Raw genomic sequence first — 20750 nt, 5'->3', positions numbered from 1 at the left:
GATCTAGTACATAACTAGAAGATATAATTCAAGATTGTGTTGTCATTTGATTGTCAACATTTCTATTTCTTTATAGTGATAGTCTCTGATGTTGGTTTGGCCAATATTCATAGTTATTCATTTGTATTCGGCACAATGTTTGACCATGTATATATTATAGGGTATAGCTGATTTCTAAGTTGGGTAAACACTTAAAATCACCAACTTTGGCATAAAAATCTGTTCTACATGATATCTCCATTTTGTCACTATTAGGATTTACCGGTATGATTTGAAATACGAATTATAGATTGTTTTGGGCTATGTTTGTTGTACACAAGTACTAACTTAAATGGTAAAAGATAGCACCGTGTTATGATTTCAACCCCCTCAGCCTGCCTTATCTGGAGACTTTGAAAAGGCGTACTCACGATAAGACCAACTAATATCAGCAAAAATCAAATAAAACTTTCCCAAAACCAGCTGCTCAATCCAGAATTGTAAATATCTCTTGAAAAAGAAAAAAAGAAAAAAATTGCTAAGCATGACAACACTTCAAAGTTCTGCTCTTCTTTCTTTCATTCACTTTTGAACCTAGTATAACTTAGCAGCAGAAAACCGCTCCAATCTGTGGAACCTGATTAAGGAGGAAGACACTCTGTGGAGGTGTCTATTTTTGGTCTCTGATTCTGTCTAGTTTTTTATTTATTTTGTTGGTTGAATTGTGAATTAAATAGAGAGAGAACAAGATGGATCCTAAGTAATTCATCTTTGGTTTGAGCTTGGTATCTGACTATCAGTTATTGAAATTTGACTTTTGGGTCTCATCGTGCTTCTTCTTTTGTTGTTGTTTTTTTTCCTGCTAGTTTTTAATTCTTCATTTCTCAAAAGAAGACATGATGGAATAAAGAGAAATAGCTATTTGTTCTTTATTTCATAGAAAAACACAACCAGAAAATGCTGAGTTAACAAAACTGAGGTTAGTGTTAGTGCAGTTTAGTTGAGCCACCACAGTCCATGACAATTATTAATAATAATCCTGTCTTATCCTAGGTACTAAACGGTCCCTAAAATCAAAATAGATTTGATACAACCGGCTTTTGGCTAGGGCATGTCTTCTTTTCATTATTGCATATCTTTATGTTCTTGATTGTTGCAGTTGAAAAATGTCGGCGAAGTACATCATAGGATCTATCCTGGCATCCTTTGGAGTTGCATATGTTTGTGACACCACTATCTCTGACAGAAAGATATTTGGAGGTAAATTTTGGTGAAGGAGTTTGATGAACTTCTTCATGGTGAAATTTCTATTCAGATTTAACGTTCTTGACTTGATAAACAGGTACTACTCCCGGAACTGTTTCAAACAAGGGATGGTGGGAAGAAACTGACAAGAAATTCCAGGCCTGGCCTCGCACTGCAGGACCTCCCGTTGTAATGAACCCCATCAGTCGCCAGAATTTTATTGTCAAATCCCAGTCAGATTAGTGAAACGTTCCCTTGGGCATACAAGTTGATGAGATGAGTTTCTTTCACTTCTCTACAAAGTCATTCTAATAAGTTTCTCACTGTATGTAAGAGTGGCATGTTGCTCTTATTTCTTTCACCCTAAACCATGGCTGGCATTTTTTTGTGAAAATTTCCTTTTGGTGGCTATTTGGAACTGGCCCTTTGTTTTAAATTCAATGTCTTGATAGCACTCCGGGTGTTGCACTGGTTATGTTTTTATCTAAATTGTACTCGGTAACCAAATGTTGTGCTTCTGAATGCTGCCGTTTCATCTCCTGCTTCATGTTCTCAACAAATTCAATTACTTTGACGGTTAACCCGGGATTTACATGTATACGTAGTTATTCTTAGCCTTTTTCAAAAAATTATTACAAACAGCATTAAAGCCAATATCAATCCTTACAGCAATAACGCCAATATCAATTCTTGCACCAAATGCATAAAAACTTGTTACAATGCTGCTAATTTGATGTCGGGGAGGATCGACCAAGCAAATGTCAAGGTAGTTATCAGTAGAAGTGTACCTGTAATTGGGATATAATTTGGAGGCTTCAAGGTCATTGTCTGTGAGTTCAAAGTTCATCCGTTCCCCTTTGATGAAAATGCTGGATGTTGTCTGGGTGAGGGCGAGCTGAAACAAATTAGACACAGCATAGGAAAAGAAATTATTAGTACAACAAAGATGTAGTTTCAAATTTGTATGAACTCCAATACCATTAAGGCATCGAAACATGTTTACAAATATAAGAATTAAGAATTTGGAAAGAGCACTCCATGGAGCTAACCATTGTTTATGCTCATTCCACCACAGACCAATTTCATAATCATCTCAATCTTGTGATACTCTTTAACGATATGTTAGGAAGAAAGTTAGGAGATTAGGGTCATACTCTCTTAAATTTCTTGTTCTTGGACATGTATCCTTTTCAGGGTGCATCCTGTCTTTTTCTCCCATGCTGATGTCAACTCCAACTGAGATGCAATGTTTTCTTGCTGTCTATAAATCATGATCTGGTTGGCTGCCCTCGGATCTGTTGCTGCTCTTATGGTGTAAGCGGCCACATCTTGCTTGTAGTTTAACACAGCTAGACATCAAAAATAGATTAAAACACAACCGGTAAATGATAACAGACATCGGAATATAAACAACCTTGACTTGAACTTAGTACCTTTGGCTTCACCACTGCCATAAACAGTTACTTCCTTGCGTTTCTCATGTGGATGAAGTAAAAAATCGACAAAGTAAGAAGCGAAACTGTTTGCAGATGCGTAAGTGTATGAAATTCCCGCTGCCTCTGTAGCTCTTCTAATCTTCCTTCCTTGACAAATTTACAGTCACTCGTTTCAGTCAAATTTTACTTTTGACAAACACCAATAAATTCTGTTACCATCATCAATCAATCGTTGATTCAAAAGCAAAAATGCAGCCATGGCTTTTTCTGAGAAACCCGTCATCAATTCAACCCCTCCTCTGGCGTGCCCTCTATTCATTGTCACCCACAAGAAGAAGGGGACCCACTGACTGTTGGAGAGGAAAGATCCCACGTCAGAAAAAAGACAAATAAAATACAACTTATAAGTGGATGGATCATATCCAATTGTACAGAGGCCTTTTGTGGTTAAAACCCAACACCTTAAAGGTGGTTAAGTTGGGACAATATCGGTACAATAGTGATCCACGGGCCACGCTTGTTCCTGTTCTAGTTGGTATCAGAGCGGGTCCCTCTTCAATTACCGATTTCCGATGTGGGAATTGGACTGAATGAATTCCACGTGCAGACCTAAAAATTAGGTTGCACGTGAGGGAGAGTGTTGGAGAGGAAAGATCCCACATCAGAAAAGGGACAAATAAAATACAACTTATAAATGGATGGATCATATCCAATTGTACCGAGGCCTTTTGTGGTTAAAACCCAACACCTTAAAGATGGTTAAGTTGGGACAATATCGGTACAATAGTGATCCACGGGCCACGAGGAAATGACGGGGAGGTTGAGGCGGTGCTTGTTGTCGCCGGCGCCAGATCATCTTCGGTTTTGAATTGGGATTGGAGGCAATCGAGTTGGTTTTTGGTGGTTTCGACTTTGGAATAGACTTGGTTTGTTGGGAATTGAGTTTGGATTTCGATTGGATCATCGGAAGGTCACCGAGAGTTTTTCTACGGTGGTGGACAGCAGTTGTAGATCGCTTTTTTTTTTTATCCAGCCAAACTCTGTTACTACACGCACCGTTGGTGATCCCTCACTATGTGGAGGGAAGAATCTCCATTTACAGCCCCATAAACATTTGGTAGTTGTTCACCTCTTCCCATAGCCGCACTGCCGCAATAATTAAACGTAGTCGCACTGCCGTTCTCCTCTTCCCATTTCTCACTTTTCCATGTTGTTCAGAACCCAACATGTATCAACTCTTTTACACCCGTTAGTGTTCTTCATTACTCTTTCAATTTCGAATTGGGTTTTTTTCGCAATGCCCGAATTGGGGTTTTCAATTTCTGCTATGAGAATTTGGGACTGGAGGGATTGTGGCTTTAATCATGTATTCATGTACCATTTAATAGTAATGGGGTATTGGAGAAGCATTGAGAATGTTATGCGGAAGATGTTGATTTGGGTGTTTCATAGTGTGTATCTAGTTGTATCTGATATATGTTCATTGAAAGATGAGGACGTGTAAATTGTAAGCTCTAGCGCTTTTGTTCATTCTGTATCAGATTATGGCATTACTCATTTTTCCTGTGATATACATGAGCAAATCTAGAGTTTTTTTTTATGATATGATGATTCTTTATAGTGAAAAAAGAAAATGCCGATAACAATAATAATAAATATGTGATAAATGAGTTTGAAATGAGCGCGTCTCGTAGGATACTTAGTTCGCCCGTCTCTGGTGGTCTTAAACCAAAAGAAAAGTAATATTATGTGCTCATAGAATTAGCCTAAACAGCTCTCGGATCTTAGATCCGCCACTTATTTAAGTGCCCACTAGCTTTTCATGATCATCCAGTCCACCCTGTACATGCCACAAAATTGATGCTATCAATTCATTATTCATTCATGCACACATACATCAATATGCAGAGACTATAGAAAGATTCTCAGAAGTAACACTACAACTGATTTTATTTAGCCACGAACTGAGAGAATAACTTTATTTTCACAATTTGGCACCAGTAATTACCCAAGGGATAATTTGTCTACGTACACTAGACAAATAATGCCCTCTAGTTATCATTTGAGGCAACCATTGTCTTATACTATTTTGAACTCCCTTATATCATAACTGAATTTTCAATTTAATATTTTTTTGTATATGGTGCACAACTTTAAATTGATCCTAATAGTCTAATACCATCAATGAAATAACCAAATTAAAACATTCACCGAAGTCATACATTAATATCTCGCGTAGTAGTAAATCTGCTACCCAAAACTTTTTGTAATACGCTCTATCAGATGTGTGCTAGGTTTTGGTGGGGTAGTAAAGATTAAAATCGTAATTAAGATTCATTGGATGTCATGAGAGAAGTTATGTCGACCCGGAGAGGAAGGAGGCATGGGTTTCCGTGACTTGCATGCTCATAATTTGGCAACCCTGGCCAAGCAGGGTTGGAAGATTGTTAAAAACCCTAACTCTCTTGTGAGCAGGTTATTGAAAGCTCGGTACTTTCCATCTACTGATTTCTGGTCTGCTCCGTTGCTACCAACTCTTCGGCTTGTTGTAAATGTATCATTAAGGCTAGGGCTTGTTGGTAAGATGCATGACAGACTGCATAAGGTATGTGACTTGATAAATAAGGATCGAACTTGGAATGTTTCTTTAATGGAAGAGCATTTTGAGGATGCAGACGTTCAGGTTATCTTGGAAATTTCATTATGTCACATGGTAGCTTTAGACAAGCTCATTTGACACTATGATAAAAAATGAAGGTTCACAACAAAGAGCGCTTATCACTTGGCATGACATTTGCTGCATGAGTCCCCTAATTCTTCGACCTCTATTGATTCGATTAACGTCTGGAAAAAGATATGGTTTGCTTAAGTGCCAGGTAAAGTTAAGACCCATATCTGGCGTTGTTGTTCTTCTATCTTACCCACTTCTTCTTCCTTATTGAAGAAAAAAGTGAATGTTAAAAATGGTTGTTTTTCTGTAACTCGGGGGAGGAATCTATTGAGCGTGTTAGTAGGGGTTGCTGCTTTGTAAAGGACTTTATTAAGTCCTTTTCAGAACTGAGGCAAGTTTGTGGAGGGACTCATTCATCTATGACTCTGTTGGATTGGCTTCATGAATGTGCTCAACAGCTTTCTAAGGTGAATTTTTCGTTGTTACTAGTAGCTCTCTAGATGGTTTGGAAGGAAAGAAACCAAAGACTTTGGGTGGATAAGGTTCGGTCTCTCAGTCAACTTCTCTATCAAACGAGGAGCTATGTTCTACTGTTGCAGTCGGTGAAGCCCCAATCTGCTGCCAAGATTCAAGTTCCTGAGCTTTGGACTCCTCCTCGATCAGGTTGGCTTAAGGCCAATCTAGATGGAGCTTTTAATGTTGCCTCAAAGCAAGGCCTAAAATTTCGACCGTCCGAAAAATAGATGTTTTGACGGAAATATTGAAAAGTATCAATTTCAATAAAATTTCAAAAAGAATGGTAAAATGAATCTGGAAATATATAGAGGTTATATATCAAAACGTCTTTTGTATTAATCAAATAGCACCTGTGTAACATTGGTTCAAGAGCTTGGATGCCACTGAACCAATCAAGGTTCGATTCACATTAGCTGATTTTTCGAATTTGGACACTTCGGGCCGAATTAATGACTTGATATGAAGTGTTGGGCCCATTTATTAATATGATATCTTGAATTTCGCACAAAATCCCGAGATTTTCATAAATATCGAGATATTTCAAAAATATAGTACGAAACTATTATGGGAAGTAAAGATACTATCGCTGATCGAGAAAAACGAAAAATTTCGCTGATACGTCGGCAAAAATTTTGATTTTTCAATCCTTGCCTCGAAGTGTGGTAGGATTGGGGTGATTGTGAGGGACTATACAGGTACAATTGTGGGTGGAGTTTGTTATAAATTTGAGCATATGGCTTCGCCAGAACTTGTAGATCGAGAATGCTGATGGCCGTGTGGCTTGCGAACTGCCATTTGGGTCCGGTCATTTTGGAGTCTGACTGTTTGAAGCTAGTGTAGGCTGCAATAAGTAGTGAGACTAATAGTTCAGGGTTTGAGCAGATACTAGAGGATATAAAGTTGTGTCTAACAACTCTTCCTCTGCTTCTTTCTTTATACATGTATATAGTACATGCTAATTCTATGGCTCATATAGTCGCAAAGTTGGCATTGGCTTCTAGTTTTTCGGGGAGATGGGCAGGTCCAATACTACATGGGATTCATGGCTTCTTAGAGTTTGGGTTGAATAAAATTTACGTCCTTGGTTAAAAAAAAGGGACAATGCTCACTAGCTCTAATTTTAAGAATTTTATTCCCATTAACAAAATAAGATTTTAAAATTCCCAACTTAAAAAGCAGAAAGACAATTATATCCTTAATGAATTAAATAAACTATAATAAACCATTATAAGAGTCTATTATAAAATAAAGTTTCTATAACTGGATTCTCACGACCAATGACGTTGACCTGGCTCCGGCCGTTGACCGGACTCCCGCCACCGTTGACCGAGCTCCGGCCACCGTTGACCGGGCTCCGGCCACCGTTGACCGGGCTCCGGCCACCGTTGACTGGCTCTGACAAAAACTAGGGGATCTACTGGGGGCAGTAGGAGGGTCTACTAAGGGCAGTAGGAGGTCTGTCCAAGGGTCTACTAGGGACAGTAGAGGGGTCTACTGGATGCAGTAGGGGGGTCTACTGAGGGCAGTAGGAGGTCTGTCCAGGGATCTACTGGGGTAGTATGAGGGTCCTACTGGGGCAGTAGGGGGGTCTACTGGGGGTAGTAGGAGGTCTGTCCAGGAGTCTACTAGGGGCAGTAGGAGGGTCTACTGAGGCAGGAGACTCGAGTGATTGAAACCTAATATCACCTAATCTCACCATCATCATCATAACAAAATTACATAGTTTTCCTTCGCATACTACATCCAAATAGGTTCTTTTAAACAATAACTACTACATTTTGGCCACAAGTTCGATCAAGTGCTTCAACAATAACCATATATAGTCCTGACCATCAAAATCCTTTTATAAACATAAGGAAACAACAAAAAACATAAACAGTGCTATATACAATCGTTTCATCCAAAACTCAATTCCAGAATTTATCACCGAATTTCTAGTCCGATAAGCCAAATCAAATCTCTACTCTGGTACAATGAATTACCTCCAAATCCCGAACCACATTACCACTACCGAGTAGCTCCGGTTCATCTCCGAAAAGATCTACGAGCTTCATCTTCTTAGATCTACCGGGGTAGCCATCCCCGGCCAAAATAGCTTCGAGCAAAGGAAGCACAAGTGAGCCGCTTCATACAGGCCAGATCTAAACCGGCGTCATTTTCGTCTTCATCAGAGTCAGATTCGGCAGCGAAGGGGCGTAGGAAGGAGGAGGAGGTGGGGGTGAAGCGCAGGGAGGGGCCGACGAAGGAGTGGGAGCGGTTGTGGATCGATGACAAGCAACAGCGGCGGCGCGGCGTCGTTGGAGGCAGTTGGGGGGCCGAAGACGTCGTTGAAGTTGAAGTCTTGAGGCGGAGATGAGGAGGAGGAGGAAGGTGGAATTGTGAGGTTGGTGAGCTTTGCGGCGAGGTAGGAATGGAGGGCTTTTATTGGTGTTTTGAGAGGAGGACACCATGGTTGATTGATTGGTGGAGTTTTCTCTCTCTACATTTTACTGGGTATCTAGAGAGAGAGAGAGGCATGGAACAGACGAGAGAGAAAGAAGAGGTACGGAGGAGAGAAATAGAAGAGAGGATAATATAAAGGGTAATATGGTTTGAAAAGAAAGAAGAAAAAGTTAAAAAATTTGTTAGTGGGAAAGTTGTCTAAAAGGTCTTAGGGTTGATAGGAATTTTAAATTCTTATTTTGTTAGTGGGAAAAAATTGCTTAAAATTAGGGTAGATGAGAATTTTACCCTAAAAAAAAAGAAGTAAAGTTATAGTAGATTGCTAAAGTTGGGACATGTAAACAGTATTATTTAATCGAGGTAATTAAATTATCAAAGTCAATTTTGCATTAAATCCTTATTTCAGGATTGACAAAATATATTAATTTATCGAATATTAAATTATCGAGGTTTTACTGTGGTAGGGAGTGGTTCTAATGATGACAACTAAGTTGAGTACTTCTTTGTTTCACCCCCTTTTCGATCGCATATTCACATCTTGACCGTCTAACTTGTAAATTTATATGAATAGATCATCTATACAAATTTTCATCTAAATTGAAAATCGTTAAGATATTCATAAATGTGATTTACCGATTTTAAACTTGAACGGTTTATGTTTGACAGATTAGGATCGTCCATTGATTTGATTTAGTTTGATTCCTTAACGATCATTAATTTGGCTGAAAATTTGTATAAGTGATCTTTTTATATATATACATAGACCTAAAAACTGAATCGTTGAGATGAAAAAATGTGATTAAAAATTGGTGTAATAAACCACTAATGAGAAAATCCTCATCTAACCCTCAATCAAATGGTTCTCATTAGAATCCCTCCCCACTGTTGTATACATGATTTATTAGTCCCTTTGGTTCAAAACGTGACAAGTATTCTTGTACTATATATTCATTCTTGTTGAATAAGAGCAATAAAGGTCCGGGCGACTTCTCCGGTTATGAGATCTCCGACGATCTCTATAAGGGCTCATGGCGAGGTTATCTGTGATGTTTTGGCAGCTGCCTCAAGAAATATATTAGTTTGATGGTTAACCACCCAGAATTACATATATATTGGCTATTTTAGGGGGTATTTTTGGTTATTTTGCTTATATGTAAATTATGTTGAAACCTGTTTAGTGTTTACTCTTTGCACAAAAACACACACACCAAATTGGAAGATTGAAGCTCTGTATTATTCAACTGAAACACAATGGCTTATATCAAGCCTTTTACAACTCCTGAGCAGAAAAACACTAACAGCCCACGTTTTACACCCTAAGAACGTGGTAAATAGTTGCAGAATAATTCAAATATTAGCTAATCCTTAAAGACTAGGACTTATTTAACTAAAACAAATAGACAAATAGTTAGTGCCCTTAAAGGCTTAAACCCAAAACAGATTTAACGCACAAACCCTGAGCTTCAACAAATTATTCTTCCAGCAAATGCCATCAAAACTTATTACAGCGATGCTAATTTGATCTTGGAAGGATCAACCAAGCAAATGTCAAGAAAGCTATCGATGGAAGTGTACTTGTGATCAAGATATAACTTGGAAGCCTCAAGGTCATTGTCTGTGAGTTCAAAGTTCATCTGTTCCCCTTTGATGAGTATGTTGTGAAGGATCGATGCACGTCCATTGTCTGGGTGAGGAAGTGCTGCAAGCAGTTAGCAGACACAGTACAAGAAAATACATCATTAGTTCCAGTGGCGGAGGCAGGAATATATATGAATGGGGGCAAAAAAAAATTTCACTTACTCTCTCATGGTCTCACATTAATCTTTCTTTCCCATTCATCTATATCTTAGGCTCTTATATGTATAAAAAAAACACTTTTCTAAAAAAACTTATGAGAAGGTATGGAAAAGTTATAAAACTAAAGAATATTAGGGTAAAAATAGAAGAAAAATTATTCAAAATAGAAGACGTACTTGTATCCATGATCTATGTGTAAGATCAAACACAAGATCGATCTAGTCTTTAGTACTAAAAAAAAAAAACTAAAATTTTACATGAATATAGGAAAATGCATAGAATTTCGGAAAGAAAGATATACATTGAGCAGAAGGAGAGGATAGAGAATTGTATTTGTTGAGCTAATGAGATCTATATCATATATATGATCATGTTATGAAGATAAGAAGAGTAACAAGCGGTGAGGATCAACGTTTAGCTTTTTAACTGTATGCAGGAACCAAGTCCTTATAATATAGGCCATCATGTATAGACATGTTCCAATATTTTACTGGGGGCACCAAGAAGGTATTACAGCAGATTCCAATATTTTACTGGGGGCCCTTGCCCCCACTGGTGTTACATTGGCTCCGCCATTGATTAGTTCCACAAACATGTGAGGCTAATTACCATTGTTATCTGAAATGTATTTTAACATGAAAAGAAGCAAAGTTAGGAGCAAGAGGTTAGGTTTCATACTTTTAGAGAGCTCTATAATTTCTTGTTCTGGGACATGGATCCTTTTAAGAGTGCGTCCTGTCTTTTCCTCCCATGCTGATATCAACTCCAACTGAGATATAATGTTTCCTTGCGGTCTACAAATCAAGATCCGGTTGGCTGCCCTCGGATCTGTTGCTGCTCTTATGGTGTAAGCGGCTACATCTTTCTCATAGTTGAACACGGCTACACATCAAAATTAGGCTCAGTTAGTAAATCATATACGACATGGTAATAGAAACAATCTTGACTTGATGAGCTCGTTACCCTTGGCTTCACCACTGCCATAAACGATGACTTCATCTCGGTTCTCATGAGGATGAAGCGTAGATAATCAACAAAGTAAGAAGCAAAGCTGTTTGCAGACACAAAAGTGTATGAAATTCCTGCTGCTTCCGTTGCTCTTCTAATCTTCCTTTTATTGACAAGCATAGCCTCGAAAGGTGGTAGGCCGCTTGCTCTGTCTTCCTCGTTTCCAAATTCTGAGGGAATAAATCTCTGGTTAAACAACATCATGTATTCTAGTTAGATCGATGATGAAAATCATGGATTTTAAACATATATGGTAGTTAGCTTTTCATAAAACCAAAGATTGAGACTTGAGAGGAAGTTAGTTAAATCGATGACCTTTATATTCCCAGCTTCTTTGATAGCCTTGATTATTTTGAGCTGTTCAAGATGTTGAGGAACAGCCAGAGTCGAAATTACAATGTCAACTTGTTTAAATGCCCCCACTAGTTTTTCATGATCATCCAGTTCACCCTGCAAATATACATTCCACAAAATTAACGCTATCGATTCATTAATTCATTCATGAAACACACACCAATATGCAGAGACAATAGAGAGATTATCACAAGTAACACTACAACTGACTTTATATAGCCACGAACTGAGAGAATGGTGTTATTATTTTACTTTCACAATTTTTCCTAACGGATAATTCATCTACGTAAACTAGACAATAATGCCCTCTAGTAAACGTTCGAGGGAACTATGCATTGTCGATCAATATTATTTTCAACTCCCTTTTCATACTAAAATTTCAATTTCATGTTTTTGTTTATGGTGAATAACTTTAAATTGATCCTAATACCACCCATGAAACCAAATCATAATCCCTTCTAGTTTGGACTATGTTATGTTTTGGGTTTTCTACAGTTCATATTATCAAAAAGGTAAAACGTAGCAGTGCATGGAAAACTCTGGCTTGCGGAGCACTTATATATATTGGAACATATATTGGAACGTATGGCGAGAGAGAGAGAGAGTGAGTGAGTGATTGTGATCAACTTTACTTGAAAGAGAGTGAGTCCGATGGCTTCAAACTCGTTGTGCAACTGAAGCTTTGAAGAATCAGTACTGGTGGGTTTGATTGGTCGGACATAAGCATAGGTTGAATGCCCCAAAGAAACGCTTGCCTTCACCATGTACTGGTCAAGATACCCTGTGCCCCCAATAATCAGTATCTTGCTCATTTCTCCAGCCATATCTGTTACTTTTGGTGGTCGATGCTAGCTAGGTTTAGCGTTTCCACTACTACAGATATGAGCAATAGCAACATATGTATTGCCACAACTGTGGGTAATGAAAAAGTGTGTGTGGCTCATGATTATTATATCTCCAGAAATACTACACATGGGCCCGGTTTGATATAAATTAATATATTTCTCTTTTCTTATATCACGGATTGGTGTTGTTGTATTTTCTCTAAATTGAAAAAACGAATTAAAAACCAACTTCCAATTTTCGCATCCCCACACAATGAAACAAAAACAGAAAAAAGGGCGAAGGCGCTCCACGCAGCAACCCTAAGCTAGGTGCTTCGAGAGCGGCCGATGGGATTGTGATGGGTGATCGGGGACTTGGGCTGGGAGCGGATGGGGTGCGTACCGGATCAGAATTCAGGGTCTTGGTGCGGCAGATGGTTGGTCTCCGTCCAATTTTCCTGCCATTTGATTTGACCTTGCCCTTTTGCATAGTACGATTATTCGGCTGTGAAGGTATTTATTCTAACCTCTGGTTGTTGCCTACGTTGAGATATTTAATTTGGATAATTAGATCTGGGTTACGTACGGAACTTTATAGTTGGGGGTAATTTTGGCTCTATCGAGAGATGGTCAATGCGAATTTGATATTGTATGACGTTCGCCTAGGGTTCTTGCAATTAATTTCCCAGATAGCTGAATTGATTTTATGTCTTAACGATCATCAAATTGGCTGAAATTTTGCAGAGATGATCTACACAATATTATCTAGATACTAGACGGTGGAGACGAGGAAATTCGATCGGAAAGTGGAATTTGGTGATCGTTAAGGCCCTCAAAATTACGTCTTTCTGTTATAAACATGAACGGTTCATGTTTGACAGAATTCAGTCCATCCATTTGTTTTTCGAGTTTGAGAGCCTTAACGATTACCAAATGGGCTGAAATTTTACAGAGATGATCTACTCAATATTATCTAGATACTAGATGGTGGAGATGAGGAAATTTGATCGAACAGTGGTGCAAAAATGAAAATCCGCACCAAAACCATTGGTACGGACGTCCGCAGCTGAGAAAAATCATATATACACACACTCACGGAGCCGTTCTAAAGAGGACGTCCGCATAGACACAAAAGTGCGGACGATCATTTCCAGGCCTCGATCAGGCATCCATGGCGGCTCTGCTGTTGCTGGATTAGATTTTGGGCATGCCGGACTGCATCACAATCAAGGTAAATGGCTCAGGTGATTGGAGTTGCAGGTCTCCACGGCGAGCTCATCGGAAACCTCAAGCACCATCAACGCCGACTTCAAACTCTTCAACCACGAGTCCAGCAGCAAGGAGATGCTCCACATTGATGTCTGGTTCAGCGTCGGCAACGGCAGAGCCAATCACGGCTTGAGGATCGATATCAGCACTTTTACGCCTTTGTGGACGTTCGCTTCTGATCCGGACTGTATACACACACACACACATACTTATCACTATTGTTGTAAAAATAAATATTTAATTTTGGAGTTTTTTTTTGAATATTTTTGCTAAAGTAAATTGTTCAATCTATTTGTATTTGATGACGTACCTCAAAAAATAAATTATTTTGTTAAAGTAAATGTAAAAAATGATACATTTATTGAAATGACGAAAATGCCCTCAAAATTTAACGGTGTCAGTGGTCAAGGTATCAAAATGCTAACGGAATGAAACTTTGGGTATAAAAATACAAGTTTTTGATAGTTAGGTATGAAAATGAAAATAGCATCATAGTTCGGATGATGTTTTGTAATTAATCCTAAATTGTAACTGAAAAACATGTTAAACAAACAAAATAAAATACCAGTGTCAATCAAGAAAACCATATGGTCAGTATTAGTAGTCATGGAAATTTCTCTATGTAGCAGGAGCTACGTAGCATTTTCTCTTGCTATTTTGTTTCTAGAGCCTTGTAATTCAGTGAATGAAACTCAATCATAATTATATTTTAACTTCTTGTTTTCCAAATTGACTTTACACCAAAGCGGAGTTCAATTTTGATGCATGAGCATATAAGACAATATTAAAGAGTTCGGCTATTAGGACCTCCAAATTTGCTCAGTATACCTCTCATTCTCTCTAAACCTTCATTTTACTTTTAAATACAAGAATTTGCTCATTAGACCTCCTTTCAAATTTCTAAAATAGCCTTGTTTATGTAATTCACATATATATTATTATATTACTCATTACACCTCTTATTCACTCACTATACCTCCAATTCTTTTTTTTTTTTTTACTATGCGAACATCTATTCCCGACTTCCATTCTTTAATTTTTTTTTCTTTTTCTTTTTAACGCAAACCTCCATTCTTGACCTTGATTTTTTTTATTTTCTTTATTTTTTGTATTTTTTTATATTTTGCATAAAATGTCACTAGACATTCATTTTTTGATCAAATTTTAAGAAATAATTTTCAATGACATCAATTTTCAAGAAAAGTTAATTCGAATCATGAAGAATACTATTCTCTTAAAAATAAAATAAAACAAGGACTGTGTCTCAAATTTTATTTATCGATCATCAAAAGAATGTTTTTACATGAACTATTGTATATTTTTGTTACTTTTGTACAAGGTTCTAAAAAACGGCGGCACAGAGAAGGGTTGCCCTCCCGATTTTAGGCAAATCAGCGAGTGTAGACGGCCAGCCGTTTTTTGGCCGCCTGGACAGCTGGGCGGCCAAAAAACTTCTTCTTTTTTTTTTTTGAAAAGTTAAAACCATGGATTCATATGAAGAGGAAGAAAAAACTATAAATTTTGAGTTTGACTCCGATACTGTAGAAGTACTTGAAGGATGTGGAGAAAAAGAATTGGAGGAGTAGGCTTGCAAGAATGTATTTTCTTTATTTGAATTGTATTTGGACATTGTTGCCTAGTTGGTGAATTGTGTTTTTTATTTTCGGATTTTCCTAAGGACATTGTTGCTTAATTGCGTTTCTTACTTGCTTCAACGACATTGTTATTGAAATGTTGAATTGTTTTTCTTATTTTCGTAAGAACATTGTTGTTAGTATATTTATAAGGACATGCTATGTATTTTCATTATTTTCAGTGTTATATGTTGTTTTTTTATTATTTTCAAACATTATAATACCTATTTTAATTGTATTTATATAATTATTTGTTATTAAAAAATCAAAATAAATACAAAAATACAAATCCGATTAATCCTCGATTAATCTTTTGGGCGCTGTCCGCCCGACTAGCATTTTTTAGAACCTTGCTTTTGTATTTCTATTTTACATATACTGTTGTTTTTCTGTAAGTTTATAATTTTTGTTTTTATAACTCATGATGATAAATTATTTTAATAATTGATAGATCATAATTTTTGTAAAAATATTTTTTCATTTTGTGTATGCATGTGACATGTATGATAATATAAATATATAAATGTTTTAATAACACCACCAGGACAAGCACTTTAGCCGACGAAGCCTGTTAGCTTAATTCGTCGGCTAAGATCGGCGATGACTTTAGCCGACGAAACAATTAAGATATTCGTCGGCTAAAGTCTGTAATAAAAATTTTTTTCCCAGACTATAGCCGATGAAATATAGTCTGTTTCGTCGGCTAAAACTTATAAAAAATTTAAAAAAATACATATAGCCGATGAAACATGCCATAATTCGTCGGCTAAACCTTATAAAGAAATTAAAAAATACTATAGCCGACGAATAAATTGAAGATATTCGTCAGCTATAGTATTTAAATATCGTCGGCTAAAGTTGCTAGTTTTTGAAAAAAAAACTGCAGAAACTTTCGGCCACCTCCAATCACCACCAAAATTTGATAGAATCTTCCTCTCAACATTTCGAACAACTTTCTAGAAGAAGTCGAAGCCCAATTCTAAGCCTAAACAGGTCAATTGAATCAAAATATAAAAATCCCTAATTTTAAACCCTAAAAACTTCAAATCTTCGATTCTCGTCACACACACCGAATCGAGCTACCAAATTCTAAGGGAATGTAGTACTAATCAAACTCAACTTATCCATATATAGAACTCACCAAATGGTGACCTGAGGAAGGAGAAATTCGATCGACACCGAATCCGAACCGGCGGAGTTTTGGAGCTCGATTTATCCCTTACGGCGGCGCCACTCGATGCACCACATGTCCAACAATGAAGTAGAGACGACGGTGAAGCTTTTGGGACAAGTGTGGCAGTCTCTGGTGGCTTGACGGCGGAGCTAGGCCGAGAAGAAAATCCGGCAGGCGAAACAGACTTCTTACCATCCACCTCTGGTAAAACTTCTATATAAAGAACTTTACGAAATTATTTATTTTCGTCGGCTAAACTCTTTTGAAAATTTTGAAAATTTTAGTTGACCGCCAAAAAATTTTGGTTGAAAATTTTGAAATTTTTCGACTTTAGCCGACGTCGGCTAAAGTCTTTTGAAAATTTTTACAGCCCAAAAATTTTTGACCTTATATGATTTCGTCGGCTAAAGTCTTTTGAAAATTTTTACCGCCCAACATTTTTTGACCTTAGCCGACGACTTTTTTAATATCTCGTCGGCTAAAATCTATAAATTCACGAAAACGCTTATATCTCCCTCTATATTACGTAGTTGGTCAAACCTTCCACACGAAAAACTTTCACGTAGATAAGACACAACCGCCTATATAAAAATTTTGAGATATTTACCTTCCGACGATAGGGCTCCCCATAGGGAATAATAACGGTAAATAGAGTTGACCGTTACTATCGGCACCGAGACTTTACCCGATTTACGTGATTTTTGAACCATAGCCGTATTTCACCATTCTGAACACATCTTATTTCACGATATTTTTGATAATATTGCTTCCTATGTAGAGTTGGTTCACAAAGTTGTATAACCTACTAAACAAGTTATACAACATTAGTAGACACGTTGTGATTCCGATGACTAAAATTCACAAACCAAAATTCGACCGTCAGATATGATCATTATGACGAAAAATGTCTATGGTAAAAAATTTAACTGGATTCGACAACGTTAAGGACTCGATCGAAACGGGTAACCCTAATCCATCGTCACTTATCACACGAAAACGCTCATATCTCCCTCTATATTACGTGGTTTGGTCAAACCTTCCACACAAAAATTCAGAGTGGACCGTTTGTCATATACTGTTCTTAAAATTTTCCCAAAAAAAAAGTCTATGCAAATCCTATTGGAAAAGTTTCTGCTCTGATATCATTAAGAAAAGCATAAGCATTTGGAACAATTTTCTCTCAATATATATGAATGTGTATTGTTGATTTACATTGTTGTTTATATATAGAGAATTCAAGGCACTATTCGTATCCTACCTAAAACTGAAAACAGTATGGACAAAGGCACAAAGCCATTTACAACATGTTGCTAAGCCATGCTCCAGTGATTGATAAAGTAAGAAATCCTATTAGAAGCCATGCTGCTAATTATCAAACACCATGTTGTTTCAACAGTGACTCCATGTTCCACGGCATATCGCCTTACTGCTCACTGCACAAAGCTTGCTGTGCAGTGCTAGTGTATTTGATTAATGCACCATAATTCATTAAGTATTTATACTACTCTCATATATCATGTTAAGAACCTAAGTAATTGTACAATTACCTTGAAAAGGACTCATAACAGTTCTTCTTGGCTTTTCGTTTTATCACGATTACCAGAAAATCTAACATATGTTACTGCCACTGCATGCGTACTATATATTTGGATAAAAAACCGTAGCTAGGTAGATTGATCGATGGCCCTTGGTCCGCTGCCTTTGCCTTTGATCAGATCCCTTGTCATTTGCCGATCGACGTTTATGATTCTTTGGGGCTGACCTGTGATGCACTGGTGCTTGTTCATGTAATTCAGTCATCCTTTTGGAGCTCGACTTCAGGAGAAAAATTCATAGTTTTTAATTCAGTATAGAACTCTAAATTAAACGAACAGGTGAAGTACGTGTTGCTGGTTTCTGCAGGAGATCAAGCTTCTCTTCTCTTCTCTTTCCACCTTCAAAATTAAAATTGCTGGTCCATCTATAACAGATGAGCATTTTAATACCATCAATCCCCTTCCTGTGATCCAAACCAATATTGCTTCCAATCTTTTCATGTAATTTTTATTTTTACATTTTCATCTTCGCACACATTATGTGTGTCAAATCAATTAGATACAAAAATCTCTTACCCCTGTATAAAAGAGGTTCAAAGGCACCATTACGAATTTCCATTACCATACAGGAACAGATCTTCTCATTCATACATCGCTCAATGGCCAGCAGAGGTCCAAGAATCCAAGCTCTTGACCTCCCATGGCTACTACAACTTATTTTCCTCTTTTCAACCTTCATGATCAGTTCTTGTTATTCTCCTCCCTTGAGAAAAATACCGAGGCTCAGCATCCTACAAAGACCTATTACTTTTCGAAACCACAGCAACTCTGTTGCTGTCCGCCACCGTTTCCGGACATACTTTTATGCTCAAACACTAGACCACTTCAGCTACGAGCCAGCGAGTTATACCACCTTTCTGCAGCGTTACATGGTAAGCTCTATGCATTGGAGAGGTGCCCTTGCAGCCGCTCCTATATTCGTCTACCTTGGTGGGGAGGAGTCCTTGGAAGAAAGTATCGGTTCCATCGGATTTCTCACCGACAATGCGCAAAAATTTGGTGCTCTAATGGTATATTTAGAGGTCAGTAACAGGAACGACGTCCATTCCTCAAGCCAAATTGTTAACTGGATAAAAATTATTCTTCTTGTTTTAATTTGTTAGATGTGATTCTTACCTAACTTGTTAAACAGTTAATTAGTAGGTCACTTACTTTTTGAGCACTTGCATTCTATGCACAGCATCGGTACTATGGGAAATCAATTCCTTCTAGAGATAACATGCAAGATATATACAATACTACCAGTCTAGGATACCTGAATTCCGGCCAAGCTCTAGCCGATTATGCAGATATTATACTACACTTGAAGAGGAATTTATCCGCCGAGGCTTCTCCAGTAATTGTCATTGGAGGCTCTTATGGTGGAAGTAAGATATAAACCATGAACAACAAAAGCATGTTCACTATATATTTACAAAGGTTATGCTTTATTGGTTGTCTAAGTTTTGCCTACTTGCTTGACAAAATCCACATGAACTTTCTGTATCTCGGTCAATCAGTGCTTGCAGCATGGTTTCGCCTCAAATACCCGCACATTGCTATGGGGGCATTGGCCTCTTCCGCCCCGCTTCTTTACTTCGATGACATTACACCATCAGATGGGTTTCATTCTGTGGTCTCAGACAACTTCAGGGTGAGAATTAAGGGTGTTCTTCTTTACTTCGAATAAGTCCGGGCTATTATTTCTGTCTGAGTGCATGATCAGACTTTCTTTGAAAGAAAATTCATGCAGGAAGCGAGTGAGAGTTGCTATAATACCATAAAGAAATCATGGTCTGAGATCGATAGAATGGTTCTGGACCAAGACAATGGTCTTGACATGCTCACTGAGAAATTTCGAACTTGCGAGTAAGATTCTTGATGTGTTACATTTGGTAGAAGTCAAATTTGGTGGCATATTCTTGATGTATTATATTTGTTTTTTTTGGTAACTAGACCTTTGGAGGATGGAGATGAACTCGAGCTAAAGACCTACTTGGAGAACCTATATATCACTGCATCTCAGTATGATGACCCTCCAACATATCCAGTCAGTCAGATCTGCAACAGTATTGAAGAAGCAGCAGCAAGAGGAGATGATACCATTGATCGAATCGCCTCGGCTGTTAATAATTTAACTCGTCCAGGAGAGAATAGTGGTCGATGCTTGGAACTAAGTAGCGAACTTCGCCCATCAGATGATACAGTTAATGGTTTGAACTGGTTATGGCAGGTAATGCAGTATTTTCTTGCATTTGACAGAAAGAAAGATTACTACGTGCTTCCGAGAGATAGAATATGCAGGGAGCATATACTTGAACTTCTAATGAAAAATTCTATGTGCTTCTAACCAAACTGCTTATGCGAAAATTGAATCGATCACTATCTAAAAATTATAGGCATGTACTGAACTACTAATGCCAATTGGTCGAGAAACAAACGAGACTATGTTCCAGGCAGAACCATTTGATGTCGATTCCTACAGTCGAATGTGCCGCCAGCTATATCAAGGTTCCCGCCTGAGACCCAATTGGATCACAACCTATTATGGAGGGCATGTAAGTATCTTAATACATACAGAAGCATGTAAATGGCTGGATATTATGAAGGAAATGAAAGTGCAACCCTTAACCTCTTTTTCTTTTGAGTAAATTTCAGTTTACTCTCTTGAATTTTAGGTATAAAATCAGTCTGATACCTCATCTTTTTTTTAATCAGTTTCATTTTTAAACTTTCAAAATGACATCAATCTCGACCAAAATGACTAAAATAGCCCTTGGTAATCTTTTTACCTCAATTTTTTACCCCCTCTCTCTCTCTCCTCCCC

General features: G+C 37.7%; 3 protein-coding genes across 3 annotated transcripts in view; 2 read left to right on the top strand and 1 right to left on the bottom strand.

The window, feature by feature from the left end:
* Positions 1-507: 507 nt before the first annotated feature.
* LOC101292182 lies at positions 508-1713 on the top strand. The gene is made up of 2 exons (XM_004291727.1): positions 508-1239; positions 1322-1713. The coding sequence occupies exons 1-2, from the start codon at positions 1146-1148 to the stop codon at positions 1465-1467; spliced, it is 240 nt and encodes a 79-aa protein (XP_004291775.1). The 5' UTR covers positions 508-1145; the 3' UTR covers positions 1468-1713.
* A 100-nt stretch (positions 1714-1813) lies between these two features.
* LOC101295492 (isoeugenol synthase 1-like) lies at positions 1814-12272 on the bottom strand. The gene is given in 10 exon segments (XM_004293125.1): positions 1814-2093; positions 2333-2573; positions 2658-2807; positions 2877-3010; positions 9796-9988; positions 10765-10968; positions 11050-11107; positions 11110-11280; positions 11410-11544; positions 12081-12272. Coding segments are annotated over 10 exon segments (1758 nt in total).
* A 6271-nt stretch (positions 12273-18543) lies between these two features.
* The window catches only part of LOC101295201 (lysosomal Pro-X carboxypeptidase-like), a 3183-nt gene continuing 976 nt past the window's right edge, over positions 18544-20750 (top strand). Inside the window, exons 1-6 of the mRNA XM_004293124.1 lie at positions 18544-18966; positions 19125-19311; positions 19444-19577; positions 19677-19792; positions 19880-20156; positions 20323-20481. Of these exons, the coding sequence (XP_004293172.1) occupies positions 18544-18966; positions 19125-19311; positions 19444-19577; positions 19677-19792; positions 19880-20156; positions 20323-20481 (1296 nt within the window). The remainder of the gene's footprint in view (positions 18967-19124; positions 19312-19443; positions 19578-19676; positions 19793-19879; positions 20157-20322; positions 20482-20750) is intronic.

This window comes from Fragaria vesca, linkage group LG2 (assembly GCF_000184155.1).
Source record: "Fragaria vesca subsp. vesca linkage group LG2, FraVesHawaii_1.0, whole genome shotgun sequence".
NCBI lineage: Eukaryota > Viridiplantae > Streptophyta > Magnoliopsida > Rosales > Rosaceae > Fragaria > Fragaria vesca.
This window is presented reverse-complemented; position numbering and strand designations above follow the sequence as displayed.